The sequence below is a fragment of the Doryrhamphus excisus genome, chromosome 1 (genome assembly GCF_030265055.1).
Source record: "Doryrhamphus excisus isolate RoL2022-K1 chromosome 1, RoL_Dexc_1.0, whole genome shotgun sequence".
Classification (NCBI taxonomy): domain Eukaryota; kingdom Metazoa; phylum Chordata; class Actinopteri; order Syngnathiformes; family Syngnathidae; genus Doryrhamphus; species Doryrhamphus excisus.
Genome location: NC_080466.1, coordinates 17095866 through 17114175, shown reverse-complemented (window position 1 = coordinate 17114175; position 18310 = coordinate 17095866). Strand labels below are relative to the sequence as shown.

General features: G+C 45.5%; 2 protein-coding genes across 10 annotated transcripts in view; one reads left to right on the top strand and one right to left on the bottom strand.

The window, feature by feature from the left end:
- LOC131138755 (proto-oncogene vav-like) overlaps positions 1 to 10182 on the bottom strand; it is a 20564-nt gene extending 10382 nt beyond the window's left edge. The window contains exons 1-8 of one of the 7 annotated variants that reach the window (XM_058087983.1): positions 9789 to 10178; positions 6844 to 8667; positions 6214 to 6381; positions 4617 to 4877; positions 4254 to 4503; positions 2800 to 2895; positions 2236 to 2352; positions 274 to 390 (exon numbers count right to left, since the gene is read on the bottom strand). In XM_058087983.1, the coding sequence (XP_057943966.1) occupies positions 274 to 390; positions 2236 to 2352; positions 2800 to 2886 (321 nt within the window). In that variant the 5' untranslated portion in view covers positions 2887 to 2895; positions 4254 to 4503; positions 4617 to 4877; ... (1 more) ...; positions 6844 to 8667; positions 9789 to 10178. Of the gene's footprint in view, positions 1 to 273; positions 391 to 2235; positions 2353 to 2799; positions 2896 to 4253; positions 4878 to 6213; positions 6382 to 6843; positions 8668 to 9788 lie in introns of all 7 variants that reach the window. The other 6 variants (XM_058087990.1, XM_058087999.1, XM_058088017.1 and 3 more) reach the window with 6 other exon arrangements.
- sh2d3a (SH2 domain containing 3A) lies at positions 6423 to 18310 on the top strand. Of its 3 annotated transcripts, XM_058088047.1 has the most exons (19): positions 6423 to 6593; positions 6672 to 6763; positions 6847 to 6964; positions 8403 to 8461; positions 8549 to 8706; positions 12256 to 12295; positions 12365 to 12481; positions 12557 to 12700; positions 12876 to 13150; positions 13229 to 13314; positions 13478 to 13597; positions 13667 to 13821; positions 13888 to 14052; positions 15167 to 15328; positions 15482 to 15597; positions 17128 to 17299; positions 17392 to 17503; positions 17726 to 17911; positions 17998 to 18310. In XM_058088047.1, the coding sequence occupies exons 2-19, from the start codon at positions 6674 to 6676 to the stop codon at positions 18186 to 18188; spliced, it is 2466 nt and encodes an 821-aa protein (XP_057944030.1). In that variant the 5' UTR covers positions 6423 to 6593; positions 6672 to 6673; the 3' UTR covers positions 18189 to 18310. The 3 variants fall into 3 exon arrangements, with proteins under 3 accessions (XP_057944030.1, XP_057944022.1, XP_057944013.1); XM_058088039.1 differs by lacking the exons at positions 6423 to 6593; positions 6672 to 6763; positions 6847 to 6964; positions 8403 to 8461; positions 8549 to 8706 and adding an exon at positions 9802 to 10096 and having other exon boundaries at positions 12256 to 12302; XM_058088030.1 differs by lacking the exons at positions 6423 to 6593; positions 6672 to 6763; positions 6847 to 6964; positions 8403 to 8461; positions 8549 to 8706 and adding an exon at positions 9805 to 10096.

Genomic DNA, 18310 nt, shown 5'->3' with positions numbered 1-18310 from the left:
ATTCTGAACCCCTTAACAATTTGAACCCCCCGCCCGCATGGTAGACCCAAAGTTACGCCCTATGTCAAAGGGCCATCACTGGGTCTGCCATTGGGTTGCACAAATGAAACATAACACTGAGTGTGAACTAGCATGCTTGTGCTCGGCCGCCTCGCTGACACACATCATCGCAGCACTTCCTGTTTGGGCCAGTGTGGTTATGTATATGCAAGCAGGTGTGTGTGTGTGTGTTGTTCAGCCTTTAGTGAGTGTGAGACTGCAGCTAGAGGCTACCTTGGCAAAGTCGCGAACGTCAAACAGGTCAAAGGCCTCAAAGAGATCACTCTTCTTCAGGTGGAACTTCTCCTGGCAGACACCCAGGAAGGTCCGAATGTTCTTCAGGCACAGGAACTAGACACAAAGTACACACACACAATCCTTTGGATCATCTCCTGTTGTCTAACAAAAAAACATTTTTATTTAAATTCATGCAAAACATTTTGTCTTGGTTTGTGTTAGCGTGCAATATATGAGTGTGACTATAGGGGTGTTATTTCATGTCTAGAGGGCTCTAGTCATGTTACCAAGTTTATTTACAAGGTCGTAAACAGGTTTTCTATGTCTTATATTCTCTCATCATGTCCACTATATTGGCAAATAAGAGTGTGAAGGTGACTATAGGGGTGTTACTTTATGTGTGGAGGGCTCTAATCATGTTACCATGGGTATTTAGAAGGTGGTAAACACATTTTCTATGTCTTATATTCTCTAATTATGTCTACTATATTGGCTAATAAGAGGGTAAAGGCGACTATAGGGGTGTTATTTCATGTGTAGAGGGCTCCAATATGTATTTAGAAGGTGGCAAACAGGTTTTCCATGTCTTATATTCTCTAATTATGTCTACTATATTGGCTAATAAGAGTGTGAAGGTGACCATAGGGGTGTTATTTCATGTGTAGAGGGCTCTAATCATGTTACCACGTGTATTTAGAAGCTTGTAAACAGGTTTTCTATGCCATATATTCTCTTATTATGTCTACTAAATTGGCTAATAAGAGTGTAAAGGTGACTATAGGGGTGTTATTTCATGTGTAGAGGGCTCTAATCATATTACCACATGTATTTAGAAGGTGGTAAACACATTTTCTATTCTCTTATTATGTCTACTGTATTGGCTAATAAGAGTGTAAAGGTCGCTGGTGGTGAGTGCATCATGGCGCTCCGTCTCACCATATATCAATACCTCAATATCAATCTACCTGCCCATACGCTGGCAGACATGACAGTTGACATCACTTCCTCAAGCAGCAGCAGTGTCTGTGTCCGTTTGTGTATATGTGGGCATGTCTGTGTCCGCGTCTGTGTGTGTTGAGCAAAGTGGGAAGTGTCATTTGAGAAAAAGAAGAAACGCTGCGTTGTGACTGACACACATCATGGCCTTGTTTACGCTGGCAAAATGAATCGTGAACACACACACGCAAACACACAAGCTGTCAGCATCTGGAAGATCCTCCACTTGTGTAACACAATGAGTGTGTGTCATTGTGAGTGTCGTGCATTCCAGGGTATGATAGTCTGTTATGAAGCAGGAAGTGTGCTAAGCACTGTTAGCCACATAGGATTTCCCACAGTTACACATGTTGGTGACACACACACACACAATATGATGATGGTATTGCCACAGCATATCGGTCCGATTTTATTTTATTATACATGATATGAATGAAAGTCTGTCATCGTGAGGAGAAGGAACGTTTGTGTGTGGAATTATTTCTTCGGTGGTCCACTGAATCGCGCCTCCTCCCAAATTAAAGAGGTTGAAATGGCGATAAAAACGGGCGTTATAGTTTAACCTTTATTTTTAATTGTTGTTAGTTATTAGTTGTCTAACGGGTCACTTTCTCTGCTTCCTCTAAGCCTGCTCCGTCCTGAAACCTGACACCACATCGCTGCTCCTGGCTCATTTGCATACTAACAGTGACTGGATGTTTTCTGAGGGGATGGAGGGGGGGGGCTACCTGGGCCGTGGAAACACATGTAGCACCGCCACCGAGATGGGTGGAGCTGTCCTTTTCTGGCGGAGTTTTCACTTCTAAAATTTTGATTTGGGGGGGGTAAGCCATTTATTTACTGGGGCGATGCCCACCTCCCTAGACTCACTGTAGAGCTGTAAGTCTTTCATTGTCTTTCCAAACAAGTCATGCTGCTCTTGTCCAGGTGGATTAGAATAGAAGGTGTGTGTGTGTGTGTTACCTGGGACATCTGGGGACGCAGGTTGATCTCTCTCAGGTTGACGGCCTGCGGCAGCAGGTTGTTTAGCAACTGGCACAGCAGCACGCCGTCTCTCAGCGCTTGAGCCAGTTCACACACCTTCACACACACACACACAATTCAAATTAGGAGAATGCTTATCTATAAGCATGGGATAGGCTGTGGAAAATAGGAGATAAAAAGTATAACAAATTATTTAAAAAAAAGTTAAATAAATAAATACAATAAAATACATAAAAAAAATAAATAAAAAAGTATAAAGATAAAAATTTTGGAATAAAACGTCAAAATTAGGAGAGAAAAGTCAATTAACAGGAATAAGTCAAAATTATAACATAAAAAGTCATAATTGTGAAATAAAAAGTCAAAATTATGTGGCAAAAATATCAAACTTCGAAGTAAAAAGTCCTAACGATGAGATAAAAAGTCCAAAAAGTTCTGATGAAATTAAAATTCCTAATGATGACATAAAATCACGAGTTAAAAGGTCATGATGATGACATAAGTTGAAGGTGTAAAGGATACGAGTGTGAGCGATGCTTTGACCTGCGCTCCTTCCCATGTGACTCGGTGGGTCTCGGGTAGGACCCGGCACTCGATCAGCCATTTTGCACACTGACGCCACAGCTCCATCTTTCTTTGCTGGATGGACACAAATATTGGGACACAGCTCTTCACTCAGGGGTCATGCCAATGCTAATGCTAATGATTTCATTTTCTTTGTTCTGGTTCTCTCTTCCAGTGTAAATATTGTGATTGAGATATGTATACTGTATTCATCATACAGTAGAGGCAGCACGGCGGTCGAGTGGTTAGCGCGCAGACCTCACAGCTAGAAGACCAGGGTTCAATTCCACCCTCGGCCATCTCTGTGTGGAGTTTGCATGTTCTCCCCGTGCATGCGTGGGTTTTCTCCGGGTACTCTGGTTTCCTCCCACATTCCAAAAACATGCCAGGTTAATAATAAATAATTCCACACTGATCAGTCATTTCTTGAGTGTGTTGCGATGTTAAAAAAAACGAAGCTAAAATGTTTTTGTTTGACAATTACAATTGGCAATTCGACAATTGGTGACTCCAAATTGTCCATAGGTATGAATGTGAGTATGAATGGTTGTTTGTCTATATGTGCCCTGTGATTGGCTGGCCACCAGTCCAGGGTGTACCCCGCCTCTCGCCCCAAAACAGCTGGGCTAGGCTCCAGCACCCCCACGACCCTCGTGAGGAAAAAGCGGTAGAAAATGAATGAATGAATCATACAGTATGGATGGACAGGAAGTGAGCTCAAATGATGTAAACAACATGGCCATATGTGGACAGCACACCACATGATCTAACTTTATTATACACAAGTTCCAGACAGTGAAGCCATCTTTTTTTAGCTATGGACTTAAACCCTTTATCAGTTGATAAACAGCCCTTTTCACTTGAATGTTCCTTTGAAGTTCATCCATCCATTTTCTATGCCCCTTATCCTCACTAGGGTAGCGGTATGTGTGCTGGAGCCTATCCCAGCTGACTTCAGGCGAGAGGCGGGGCACACCCTGGACTGGTCATCAGCCAATCGCAGGTCACACATAGACAAACAACCATTCACACTCATATGCACAGCGAGAACATGCAAACTCCACACAGAGATTCGAACCCAGGTCTTTCAGATCTCCTGACTGTGTGGCCAACATGCTACCCACTCTCCACCGAGCGGCCCCGAGCATTTTTCCTATTTCTTTTTTTTTGCATTTAGAATCTCTACAACCTCCTTAATATCCAGAACAGTTCTTGTAATTTTTCAAGTGGTGAGAAACATGTGGCTCAAGAGTGGATGACTATGTTACATTGGTTTTAGCCATTTTCTTCTACTTTCACTTCCTGTCGGTAGTCCCAGAGCTTTAGTCTGTATCATACAAAGTCAGCCTTGTTCAATGTTAAACCACACTGATGAGAAACACACCCCAAAGAAGTCCATCCAGACCCAAAAGTAGGAAACTCAAGGAGCTCACCTTTGGATGGTTCTTCAGTCTTCAGCCCGCTTTTGTCGTCTCTTCATGACTTCATTGTCACACTCTACCGTTCCGCCTCTCTTCCGTGGTGGGTGTTGTTTTTTCGTGCTGTCGACGGCTTCGAGCAACTTCCTTTTTCCTTACACATGCAGTTGGGTAGACACGGGCACAGCCGTTGCTATGGTGAGCCCGGCCGGCTGAGTAAGGTCAAATCGTGTGTGGCTTTTCCAGGCTTTTGGACTCTGGTGACCTTGTGGAGGCGTAAGGATCACGATCACCAAGAACAGCCACATGCCAAAAGGTTACCAAAGTATCTGGAAATTAAAATTACACACAAAGCAAATGTAAAAAAAAGCAAGGTACCAGTTCTTGAACACTGAAGATTGTCGGCGCCTTTAGAGGTCACTGTGGTTCCTTACATCATGGTTCACTCTCACAAACAAACAGACACGGAGTACCGACCTCCTTGAGGGGAATACCATGTTGGAAAAGGGGTGGGAATCTGCAGCATCCTGACTGCACATGTACAGGTATGAAGTCATACTGTAAATACAGCAACAAGTTGTCAATTCCATCATGGATATTTGGCTCCACTTTTCTGGTGTTGCTCTTAGAGTACTGGTACTGGAAAGGAAATACATTAATTAGCCATACATGGTAATCTTGTGTACTGCCTTATCACAAACCAACCAATCAACGTAAAATACAGCCTATTATTGTTATTTCATGTCTAGCAGGCTCTAATCATATAAAAAGGTATATTTAGAAGGTGAACAGGTTTTCTATGTCTTATTGTCCCTTATTATGTTTGCTATACTGGGTAATAGGAGTGTATAGGTGACTATAGGGGTGTTATTTCATAACTAGAGGGCTCTAATCATCTATGTCTTATTTTCTTTTACTATGTCTACTATATTGGGTAATAGAAATGTAAAGGTAATTATAGGGGTGTTATTTCATGTCTAGAGGGCTCTAATCATGTTAAAAGGTGTATTTAGAAGGTGGTAAACGGGTTTTCTATGTCTTATTTTCTTTTACCATGTCTACTATATTGGGTAATAGGAGTGTAAAGGTGACTATAGGGGTGTTATTTCATGTCTAGAGGGCTCTAATCATGTTAAAAGGTGTATTTAGAAACTGGTAAACAGGTTTTCTATGTCTTATTTTCTTTTACTATGTCTACTATATTGGGTAATAGGAATGTAAATGTGACTATAGGGGTGTTATTTCATGTCTAGAGGGCTCTAATCATGTTAAAAAGTGTATTTTGAAGATCATAAGCATGTTTTCTGTGGAAAAGCTATGAAGATTTATTAATTTATTAATATTTAATCAAGTTTAAACAGGTTCATTTATTTGCAGATAGGTAGCAATGTGAAATAGTCCATTGCATGAGAAGTTGTTTGCACATGAGCACATGAATTAGACGCGTTTGTGTTAAAAATTTCCCTCCTCCGAGCAACACAGAGACGCCTGGAGTTCAACAGGAGGGATGGAGGCCCGGCTCTTATCAATAAACTACTGCCATCTTGTGCCCATTTTTTCTGCTGAAAATGGAACCGAGTGTGCTCTCTCCCATTGTGGAGTTGCATCATCACCTCTTAAAAGACGTATCAATATGTCTTTGGCCGCGAATAAGTGACATATAGAATGCCACTCAGCACAGCGCAGACCTCCACCAAGGCTGAACTGTTAAGCTAACGTTGTTCATAGTTGTGTTTGTTCATCAGCTGGCGACTTCCTGGTTCATGCACCTTTATACAGATGCTCATCATAGTTGAATGACTTCCTTTGTGGCATGGTTTTGTATTGTTGGCGCCATTTTGCTAACTGTATTAATTTACTCTGTCACTAAATAAAAATATAATTCAATTTATTTAAGAAATGTATTTATAAAAGGTACGTATGACGTACGACACATCAAGAGCTGCCTGACAGCCTCACATTTTCACACACCCACCTTCTCGTCTTCCTGGCCTCTGCTCTACCACATGCCGGGATCCTGCCCGGACCTGCTTCCCCTCTCCACCTCCCGGGGGCTCACGCTAACTCCTGTGCTCCAGTTGGCTGTCATGGTCTACCACGGTGCCACCCGATTGGCTGTCCCTGCAGGTCTGAGGCTTCGCCGCTAAGAGAAGGTTGACAGACAGACTTTGTAGGAGACATGACAACGTCTAGGTAGGGAAGCCGGGAGAAAGTGCAACATCTCCAGAAAGCGGGAGCGGCATCGGAGATTCCAGAATTCCTTTGGTGGATCCTGGTCACAGGTTGGTGCGACATTCTGGAGCATTTGGAGTGTAAACAACAGAGCTTGCTCAACCAAACCCAAACTTGCTGGAGGTCAAGACTTATTTCATTTTGCATACAGAATCGTGTGCTAGCATGCTTTGTGCTATCTTCATCTTCTTTGTTACTCAGACATGAACAATCGCTCCATCGCTTGGTGGCTGAAGCAGATTGGCCTGCCCCAGTACACAAAGACCTTGGAGAGGGAATATTATGGACTGGAGGTATGTCCATGACCTGTGTGTGTGTGTGTGTGTGTGTGCAAGTTTAGGACGTGGGTTGTTGACCCCATCTTAATCCATACCAGGGTTTGTTGAATGTGGATGACAACGAGCTGAAGGAAGCGGGGATAGAGGACGCCGCACACAGAGAAACCATCCTCTGTCAGCTTTTAAGACATCGGCAGAAACTGGACCCCCATTCTGGTAACGTTCAGCCTTAAACAAGCAAAAGTATTGTTGTTACGTGCACTTGTATAGTTTTGCATGCAAGCAATTCTCTGCAGGGGTTACTTACTGTGACACCTTCATGATTTATGTTACACAATGGAGCAGAGAAAAATGCATACTCTATATCATGGATGACTCACACAATACTTTTAGGTTAGGGTGAGAGGGCTAGGGTTAGAGGGTAAGGGTGAGGGTTAGGAGGTTAGGGTGACTAGGGTTAGAAGGTTAGAGTGAGAGGGCTAAGGTTAGAAGGTTAGAAGGTTAGAGTGAGAGGGCCAGGGTTAGAAGGTTAGGGTGAGAGGGCCAGGGTTAGAAGATTAGAGTGAGAGGGCTAGGGTTAGGAGGTTAGAATGAGAGGGCTAGGGTTAGGAGGTTAGAGTGAGAGGGCTAGGGTTAGAAGGTTAGAGTGAGAGGGCTAGGGTTAGAAGGTTAGGATGAGAGGGTTAGCGTTAGAAGGTTAGAGTGAGAGGGCTAGGGTTGGAAGGTTAGCGTAAGACGGCTAGGGTTAGAAGGTTAGGGTGCAAGTTAGGGTTAGAAGGTTAGAGTGAGAGGGCTAGAGTTAGAAGGTTAGGGTGAGAGGGCTAGGGTTAGAAGGTTAGGGTGAGAGGGCTAGGGTTAGAAGGTTAGAGTGAGAGGGCTAGGGTTAGAAGGTTAGAGTGAGAGGGCTAGGGTAAGAAGGTTAGGGTGCGAGTTAGGGTTAGAAGGTTAGAGTGAGAGGGCTAGGGTTAGAAGGTTAGGGTGAGAGGGCTAGGGTTAGAAGGTTAGGGTGAGAGGGCTAGGGTTAGAAGGTTAGGGTGAGAGGGCTAGGGTTAGAAGGTTAGGGTGAGAGGGCTAGGGTTAGAATGTTAGAGTGAGAGGGTTAGCGTTAGAAGGTTAGAGTGAGAGGGTTAGCGTTAGAAGGTTAGAGTGAGAGGGTTAGCGTTAGAAGGTTAGAGTAGGAGGGGTAGGGTTAGAAGGTTAATTTGAGGAATAAGGTTAAAAGATTAATGTGAGGGCTAGTGTTAGAAGGTTAGCGTAAGACGGCTAGGGTAGGGGTTAGGGTGAGAGTTGGGGTTAGGAGGTTAGAGTGAGAGGGCCAGGGTTAGAAGGTTAGGGTGAGAGGGCTAGGGTTAGAATGTTATTTTTTGTGCTCAGTTTGTGCTGTTTTTTGCAGTTAAAATGATTTTTTTTCTGCTTTGGTTTTTGAGTTATTTCAAAATTATTCCAGTGTTATTGCATAGGTCAACCAAAGGTCACCCAGCCCCCCAACATGCTCTGAATTGAACCAAAGTAGTGTCATTTGGATTTAGGAACCTTCTGGAAGGGTTCTATGATGCTAACCAAGGCATTATTGCACTTTGACCTTTGTGTTGAGCTTTAAATCAGAGCAGTTCATCGACTTTTCATGCAATTGAAATTCCCGCTGTTCTCTCAGGTATGCAAATGGAGCGTAGGGTGAGCCGAAAGTACTCTCTGGGATCCTCGATGGACTTGGTAAGACCATAAACTGTTCCAAACACACCATTACAAAGACGGATACAGGTGCAAAAAAACAAAAACAAAAGACCACTTCCTGCTAAGGTGAAGCCAAGGAAGGATCTGTTTCGCCAAAGCGTCCTGCCCCGCCTCCATCGCGCTGACAAAAAGCACCGCCTCTCCGCATCCTGCTCGCAGCTCCGCCCCCTGGATGAGGAACAGGCCTGCGGTGGGGTGGACGGCTGTCAGCTGAGCAAGCGCAGGTAAACTCACACACACACCTATGGCAGTTTCTCCACCATGCTTAATCATTAACAGTGAGCTGGTAAAATCCAAGTTGGTATTTGTCAAGACAAATGAGAACGATCACGCCATGACCGATGAAGGCCTTCTGCTTTTTCAGGAGAGAAAACAAGGCGTTTGAATGTTAACAATTTACTATTTCTATAAATGAAATGGGCCGATACCAATAGGCATAACATAGATGCAGTGTACATGTTTAAATGTACAACTGTTACTGGTACTATATACTATTTTCATAGCGTATTTCAAGCCAAACAAAGCCAGCTAATATGCTTGTTTTACCAGAACAGGAACAAAATACTGCCGTCCACAACTGTGGTTCCGATGGATCGGAACACGCCTGCTATTGTAGATTTATTCTAGATTTTTTTTTTTGAGTTTCACATAAAACAGTTACACACAAGCTTTTTTCAACACAGCTCCACCTGCTGGATCAGGTGAGTCACTGCCTCATCTGGTTGCATCCTTGCCCGACTTTCAAAAAAAAAAACAACTCACGGCCAACTCTAAAAGAAAAACACTCCACGGGAAATATTAGGTTTTGCTGTAGCGTTGTAAAATAAGGTCTTAAACTGGCAACAATGTGCACGAAATCCAACAGTGGCTCTCAGTGAGCGCTAACAACAGAAATGTCCATTTGGTCTAAAGTACACTTTCCTACAAAGTGCCTGTTCCTGTCATATTAATGATTTAGATGAATTATTAATATTAACCATAATGTAGAAACAGACTGACAGACAGCTACTAAACTAAACGAGGTTTTCAAGTTAGCGTATAGTGGCTGGTGAAGCTGCGATGCATGCTGGAATTGTCAATATAAAACAAAACACGCTTGGTACTTCCGCGTTTCTCGACTCTGATTGGCCCAGCACGCCTCACATCAGGGCTAATTTACATATTAATGAGCCACTCGGTAAATCCTCCAATAAAAGGCAACCATTGACTCAAAATGTTGACATTTTCTGGAATAGTTTGACTTCTCCTTTAAGAGTTATTTAACAGAAATGTCAAAGGTAGGTTGAGACACCAGGTGGCGGTCTACCTGATGAGAGAGGTGATGAGGCGGCTCGGCTTGTGTCGGTATCCGAGGAATGTGTCCAGATAGCGGCTTCAGGCCACCCGGCCCGGGGCGGGGGAGTGGGAGTGCCCGGGAAGGCCTGTGGGAACACGCCGGGAAGGAGGAGGAGGAGTAGGAGGGCGAAGAGAGAGAGAGAGAGGGGAGGGAAAAGGACGGCTGGTTGTGAGGGAGGGACCCGGACGGGTCCAAGGTTCGTCTCGGTGTTCCCTTTTTGGACCACAGACCGTCAACATGACCGGAACTAGGGCGCAGTGAACAGGGCTGTCAACCAGGTAAGAACATGACCGCCATTGCGTCTTGTTTTCTTAGTTGTCGAACCTCGCAAGTTCACGCGAGATGTTAAAAGGTTTGCTATTTACTGATTTGACAATTTGAGCATAAATTATATTTGTATGTAAGGTTTATATAAACAGTATTTGACATTCAGGCATTTAAAGGCGTTTAAAACCAGGAAGTACCGCCCCCACTCACGTCGTCCTCCTTTTTCCCTCAACTATTACACAATTTATGCTCCCAAATCAGTGTTGCGCTGTAGTAAGAAAAAAAAAAAGAGTACTTTCATGACATTTAGTTTACATTTGTTGTACAATAACAATAAGCGCCTATTCTAGTTTGGCTTCCTGCAGATAGGTGTTGCTAGGCAGACTTCTACCTCGTGTGCAGGTGTTTCAGGTGTACTGGACCAACGCCCTTCAGCATGAATGTTGCTCACAATTTTAGTTCAACATTGAGAATCACACTTTATCTATGCTCTTAACACTGAAGACACATCCAAGACATAAAAGGACAGCGTTACTGCAAACAGGGGCGTAGCTAAATTGCTGGGGAGTTCGGGCCACCACTGTTTGTCTGTTGGCATGATATTCTCATAAGGAGGTATTATAATTCATAACTTATTACTCTCTATAAAAGATATTTGTTCAAACTTTCGTCTTCTCGAGAATGATGTGGTACTGATGTTTTTATTTAAATTTTTCCCAATGAAATATCGAGTTTGCATGTTCTCCCCATGCATGCGTGGCTTTTCTCCGGGTACTCCGGTTTCCTCCCACATTCCAAAAAACATGCTAGGTTAATTGGCGACTCCAAATTGTCCATAGGTATGAATGTGAGTGTGAATGGTTGTTTGTCTATATGTGCCCTGTGATTGGCTGGCCACCAGTCCAGGATGTACCCGCCTCTTGCCCGATGACAGCTGGGATAGGCTCCAGCACCCCCACGACCCTCGTGAGGAAAAAGCGGTAGAAAATGAATGAATGACTACTATCAGGAGAAGCAAGAGTGGTGGCCCAGCAAGGTGCTCTGTATTCGGGCACACGCTCCGAGCAGCCGCTGTGACTCCACAAGGTCTCTGGAAAAGATTTATCATAGAAAAACTGCATTGTTGTAGCGGTAAAAGTGAAATGACTCATCAAAGCACAAGAAATTGAAAGTTATTTGTAAACTTTTTTTTAAGCTTGTTGGATGTTGCTGTGCTGGACTGCAACCAAAACGCCACATCCAAGGTCATGTTGGCGACCCTAACCTCCAGCATCCTGCACACATGATGTGTTCCACGTTGTGTTGACACGTGGCTTTCCACTTCCTGATAGCTGCGAGCTGTTTTGTTCACAAAGCCTGGCATGCATCGGACAGCCTGGTGCTAGCACGGGCGGGAGCGGGAGGAAGGAAAGAGGGGAAAAGTGGGGGGGCTGTTTGTCTGCTGTGGATGTTCCTGCTGCGTAATAAACATGGTCATTTCTCTACCACGGCAACAAGACATGCAAACATGCAGCATTATTTTGCAGGAAAATGCCCTGACATTTCGGTGCAATGTAAAGTTGAAATATTAATTTAAAAAATACATCTTGTTAAGTCACATGAAAAACAAACAAATTAAGTTCTAGTTTTTGGAAAAGTGGTTTATGAAAAATGTTATGTGAAAAAAAAGACACTTGATGTTATCCATCCATCCATTTTCTACCGCTTTTTCCTCACGAGGGTCGCGAGTGTGCTGGAGCCTATCCCAGCTGTCTTCGGGCGAGAGGCAGGGTACACCCTGGACTGGTGGCCAGCCAATCACAGGGCACATACCATTCACCAACCATTCACACTCACATTCATACCGATGGACAATTTGGAGTCGCCAATTAACCTAGCATGTTTTTGGAATGTGGGAGGAAACCGGAGTACCCGGAGAAAACCCACGCATGCACGGGGAGAACATGCAAACTCCACACAGAGATGGCCGAGGGTGGGATTGAACCCTGGTCTCCTAGCTGTGAGGTCTGTGCGCTAACCACTAGACCGCCGTGCAGCCCCACTTATGTTATATTATTAAATAATAGAAATAATAATATAAATAATATATTATGGGAATAATATGAGGAGAAAAGATGAGTAAAGTTGTAATATTCTCTGAGGGTCTTGTTTTTTTCAAATTTTTTTACAGCAAGAGGAGGAGCGTCGCCGCATACCTGAGCCAGCTGAAGGTAAAAGGTCAGCAACCAAGCCGGCTTTTGTCCAAATCCAGCTTTGATGCGAGCCGCTCTGCCGTGCAGGTGTTTGGCGCTCGCAAGGAGATGGACGTCCTGAAAAAGGAGCTGGAGGAGGAGCTGAAACTCAGCACCGAGGACCCCAGGAGCCACGCTTGGTACCACGGACCCCTGAGCCGAGAGGTGCCAAACGCAAAGAGGATGTCAGGTTTGGGAGCCGGACAGACGTGTCATGATGAGTTCCCGTGTGATTGTCAGGCTGCAGAGACTCTCTTCGAAAGGGACGGAGACTTCCTGGTCCGAGACTCGAGCTCGTCGCCCAGTGACTACGTCCTCAGCTGTTTTTGGAGGAACGAGCCCATGCACTTTAAGATCATACGTGTGGTGCTGCGGCCCAAAAAGGTGCGTTTTTATGCCTTCACCAGGTTTCGCCATCCATCCTGCCATATAGTATTGTATATATTTTATAAAGAGATGTTATATATTGTATATATTTCATAAAGAGACATTATATACCAGGGGTTTCAAACGTCTGGACATTACCCTGATGGCGGTGTTGCTCATGTGACTGTGGCAGGGTTACTCCCGTGAGCTGTTCCAGTTCGAGGAGGACCGCTTTGACAACGTGCCCGCCCTCATCCGCTTCTACGTGGGCGGGCGTCGGCCCATCTCTCAGGCCTCAGGCGCCGTCATTTTCCACCCACTGACCAGGACGCTTCCTCTGCGCATCATCGCCGAGCGGCATCGACCCCAGAACGACGGCCACGGTGCCGACGGCAAGAAGTCCCAACCGGAGCGCGGCAAGCGTCTGAGCTTCAGCGGCGACTCCCTGATGGTCAATCCTCTGCTGAGGTTAGGAGGGGCGCGGCGTGCATCGTGTCGGAACGCGGCCTGAATCCCAAATAAGGCCTTTCATTTCCTGTGTGGCAGGAGCGGAAGTCACCCCGCCAACCTGGAGAATGTCGGTTGCAGGCCTTGGCTCCAGTCGGCCCAGTCCGACAGCAACCTGAGAACCGGTACTGTACCTATGACGATTGACAAAAGTATTGGGACGAAAGGGCTCGCACTGGTCTGATGACATGGTCAAGTCGATCCTCCGCCTGTGTCCCAATACTTTTGCTAAGCAGGTGAGCATCATCCACAGGAGTGAGGAATGACGTCACTCCTCCTGCCATGCAGGTGCACCTCAGATCACAAAACCGGAGGCTACAGGCCCCGCCCCTATATCCCCGGTGTTCCGCACCGGGAGCGAACCACTGCTCAGTCCGGGTCCACGGCAAACACGAGGCTGTTATCCAGGTAACATGGCCACCTTTAAACATCCTCCGTTTACGTCCTCCATTATGTCATCAGACAACATCCTCACAGGCGGTGGCGCAACTTTACGAGGCTCAGACGGCCAGCTTCACCCCAGGGCACCTCCTAAACCTCTCAGGGTCTCTGCCCTCTTCCCCCGAGGCCCCCCTGTGCCATCGGACCAGGACCAGGACCCGTCTGCTTTCTATGACGAGCTAGTGGTTCAGGTAAAAACATCAAATCGATCAATCAAGGCTGAAAGTCCTCCTTCAATGCGGCGTGGTTATGTTCAGGTGCCTCAGTCACGGCGGAAAGGTCACGTGGACCGACTGAAAGCCGAGGAGAAGTGGCAGAGCCGTGCCAGGATCACAGAGACCTCCTTTGGCTTCCTGGAGGCCGACAACAATGACGCTGCCTCACGTCTGCTCCATGACAGGGACCACTTTCTACGGCCACACGTTTGTTGGAAGCCCCTTTTACACAGGAGCATTGTTATTATTCCCTGTTATAATATATTTACTATTACCATCATTTGGACTTATCACGGGCGGCACGGTGGTCGAGTGGTTAGACCTCACAGCTAGGAGACCAGGGTTCAATTTCACCCTTTTTGTTTGCATGTTCTCTCCGAGTTTTCTCCGGGTACTCCGGTTTCCTCCCACATTCCAAAAACATGCTTGGTTAATTGGCGACTCCAAATTGTCCGTAGGTATGAATGTGAGTGTGAATGGTTGTTTGTCTATATGTGCCCTGTGATTGGCTGGCCACCAGTCCAGGGTGTACCCCGCCTCTCGCCCCGAGACAGCTGGGATAGGCTCCAGCACCCCCACAACCCTCGTGAGGAATGAATGAATGAATGGACTTATCACCTTTAATTTCTTAAAATTCCACATTGTAACAAAAGAAACAAAAAATCTGAATTTTGACTTTGGATCTCATAATATAGACTTTCAACTTTTTATCTCAGAATTATGACTTTTATGTAAATGTATGTTTTTTTAATAATTTCTACTTAACCTTGTTTCCTTAAAAGGGAAAGAGGTGCAGCATCTGAAAGATCTAGAAAGCTTTGTGTAGCTGCTCTATAGGAGTCCACAACTCACAACAAACCAAAATCAGCATAATACGGCCTCTTTAATTTCCTTAAACTTAAATAAATATCATTCATTCATTCATTTTCTTCCACTTATCCTCACGAGGGTCGCGGGGGTGCTGGAGCCTATCCCAGCTGTCTTGGGGCGAGAGGTGGGGTACACCCTGGACTGGTGACCAGCCAACCACAGGGCACATATAGACAAACAACCATTCACACTCACATTCATACCTATGGTCAATTTGGAGTCGCCAATTAACCTAGCATGTTTTTGGAATGTAGGAGGAAACTGGAGTACCCGGAGAAAATCCACGCATGCATGGGGAGAACATGCAAACTACACACAGAGATGGGCCGAGGGTGGAATTGAACTCATACGTTAATCATACGTGAAAAAGAATAGTGACGTTTGCTCAGCAGCAAAATGATCAAATCACGTCTGATATGATTCCACTATCTCCAATCTCCCATCATCACAGGTGGAGACCAGCTCATGCTTCCAGTTGGAGCACTTTGAGTCCCAGCTGTTGCCAGACAACAACCGGCCGCTGGATCCCAGCGTCCTGCTGGCGCTGAAAGAACTCTTCAACCGCTCGGAGCCCAAAAGCACCGCCCTGCACATGCTCAGTGTGGACTGCCAGGTGAGAGTGTCATGTCTAAACATGAAGTTGTATGACATCCCCTCGCACTCTGACTCAAAGCCATTATTGGACAGAGGCAGCAGGAGGTTGTCTACAGCCAAAGCTGGCAGTGCTCATGTTTTTAGACATGGTTGTGTTGTTGGCTTCCCGAAGGTGGCACGCATGGTGGGAGTGACGGAGGAGCAGAGGAGGACAATGGGAGTGGGATCAGGCCTTGAGCTCGTCACCCTGCCTCACGGGCAACAGTTGCGCCAAGACCTGCTGGAGAGGTACATGCTGGACTTGGCATCCATCTTGGCCTCGCTGAGGCGATCCCGGCCAGCTTCACACTGCTCAAAACAACACTGGGATGGAAACATTCTCCCATCCCACAAAACACTGATTGATAGGATTGTAAAGGTGACTATAGGGGTGTTATTTCATGTCTAGAGGGCTCTAATCGTGTTAATAAGCGTATTTAAACAACCTATTTACCACCTTCTATGTCCTATTTTACCTTAGTATGTCTACCATATTGGGTAATAGTAGTGTAAAGGTGATTATAGGGGTGTTATTTCATGTCTAGAGGGCTCTAATCATGTTAAAAAGCGTATTTAGAAGATGGTAAACAGGTTGTCTATGTCCTATTTTACCTTAGTATGTCTAACATATTGGCTAATAGGAGTGTAAAGGTGATTATAGGGGTGTTACTTCATGTCTAGAGGGCTCTAATCATGTTAAAAAGCGTATTTAGAAGGTGGTAAACAGATTTTTTTATGCTCTAACTACCAAAATATTCTATTTCTAAATAAGGAACACGATCAATGAAGGATTACTGTACAATGATTGTAATGATACTAATGTTCGGTTCTTTATTTTCTTCCCACCGAAAGGGATCGCTAGGAGGACGGGTTGTTATAACTCAATATAGAAATTTTATTGATTTATTTTATTTATTTTTCTTCTCCGACAGACTTGTCTACAAATGATCAAAATACATTGGTGTAACAACAACAACAACACTGCTCATTGTACGTAGCACACAAATACAAAAATATATATACATATATACACACAAACATGCAGATATACTGTATGCATTTGTATAAATATACATCAATAAACCGCAGCATTTTTATAACTGTTATAGTTACAAGTAAGATAAGTGAGGGTTAATCTAGGTAGTCAAGATAAGCCCATCAAATAGTAGTGTGAAGTATTGTTGTGTACTGTAGTTTTATGTAGTAACACCGCACATTGAAATCCACCAACGATGACAACTAAACGACTACATTACCCAGCAGGAAGGCAACCAATCAAAAGTTACAACTAGCACCACAAACAGGAAGTATCCTTGTCTCAGTGAAAGCGCTACTAACTCTACGTGGCTTCCATTAACCCAACATCAATACACAAGGTTAAACACAACGGCGCATATACGCAATAGCGGTACAGCGGCACCACAAATGGACATAACTTAGCATTTGTTAGCTTACCGGTGGCGTGTCCTTTCGACGAGTCGACCTGCCGACTCGTGCTCGTTCCCGCCTAAAGCCCGTGCTCATTCATTTCCGCTCCAGTTTGTGAACCAATGAACTATCGAATCAGGCAAGTGAACCGCCCACCGTCAATCACCCAGACGTAACACCCCTACAGTCACCTTTACACTCCTATTGGCCTATATAGTCGATATAATGAGAATAAATAAATACCAAAATAAACTAAATACGGCTCATGCTGGTGTGGGCTACAGTACTGTAGTGTTATAGTTCATGTCTGAGGCTAATGAGGCTAACAACTAAAGTTTGTTTACGTGTCAGGCATCATCTCATGGCGCTGGGCGTGGCCGTGGACATCCTGGGCTGCACCGGCACCGTGAGCCAGAGGGCCACCGTGCTCCACAAGTTCATCCTGCAGGCTCAGGCTCTGAAAGACCACGCCCACGACCTCTACGCATTCTCTGCCTTCATGAAGGGCCTGGAGATGCCTCAGGTGGGCTCACAGTACCAGAAGTTTGCCTTCTAATTTAACATCAACACGGTGCGTTTGTGCGTATGTGTGTTTGTTTATGTTTGTGTGTGTAGGTGCTGCGACTGGAGATGACATGGCGAGCGCTCAGGAGGAACCACACGGAGAGCGCCATCTTGTTTGAGAAGACCCTCAAGCCCTTCATGAACTCTCTAAACGACGGGGACGGTGAGTGGAAACATATTCCGCTTTGGAAAGAAAGGGAAGAAGACAAGCAAGGAGAGGAAAGTTGTTGATGACAGTGCGGCCATCTTGGCTTTCACCAGTAGAGGGCAGCGCTTGGCGCTTAGTGACGTCGGTCATTTTGGCGAGGGTCTGAATTAGACGGCGGTCATCCATCGCACTTGGTCGCCGCCTTTCCGAAGTTGACGCATATTTGTCTTCGCTCAGACTCTGCGATTGATGGTCTCGTGGCCGTTCCTCATCTGGTTCCTCTGCTGATGCTGATGGAGGGCGACGACCCCGTGGAGAACAGCGAGCGAGGTTGCGAGCTCCTCTACGACGTCCTCCAGATGGCTCGCCGTGCCGCTCTGCACGCTCCCGACCACCAGCGACATGCAAACGCTCTGCTCACAGGTACGTGGCGCACAAGCTACCCAACACGACAACAAAACATTCCGAAGTACGCTCACCTGCTCCTCGCGCTCCTCCTCCGCTTGCAGGCTTGACGCCGATCCCTGAGATGCTGGAGGCGTTCCGTACCGAGTTTGCCCTGCGTCTCTTCTGGGGTCGGTCGGGGGCGGAGGCCGACAGGAAGGAGCGCTACGAGAAGTTTGACAAGATTCTTTGTGTGCTCTCCGACAAACTGGAACCTGTTGAGATCAGCCCCACGCAGCCCGGACAACTTTCCTGATCAAAAAACACGACGGCCATCTTAAATTATGCTGACTACATCTCGGCTCTTCCTGTTTGTATCTTTTATTCATGTGTGTAAATATGAACAACACTGTATTAAATCTTTATTTTTCTTTTGCA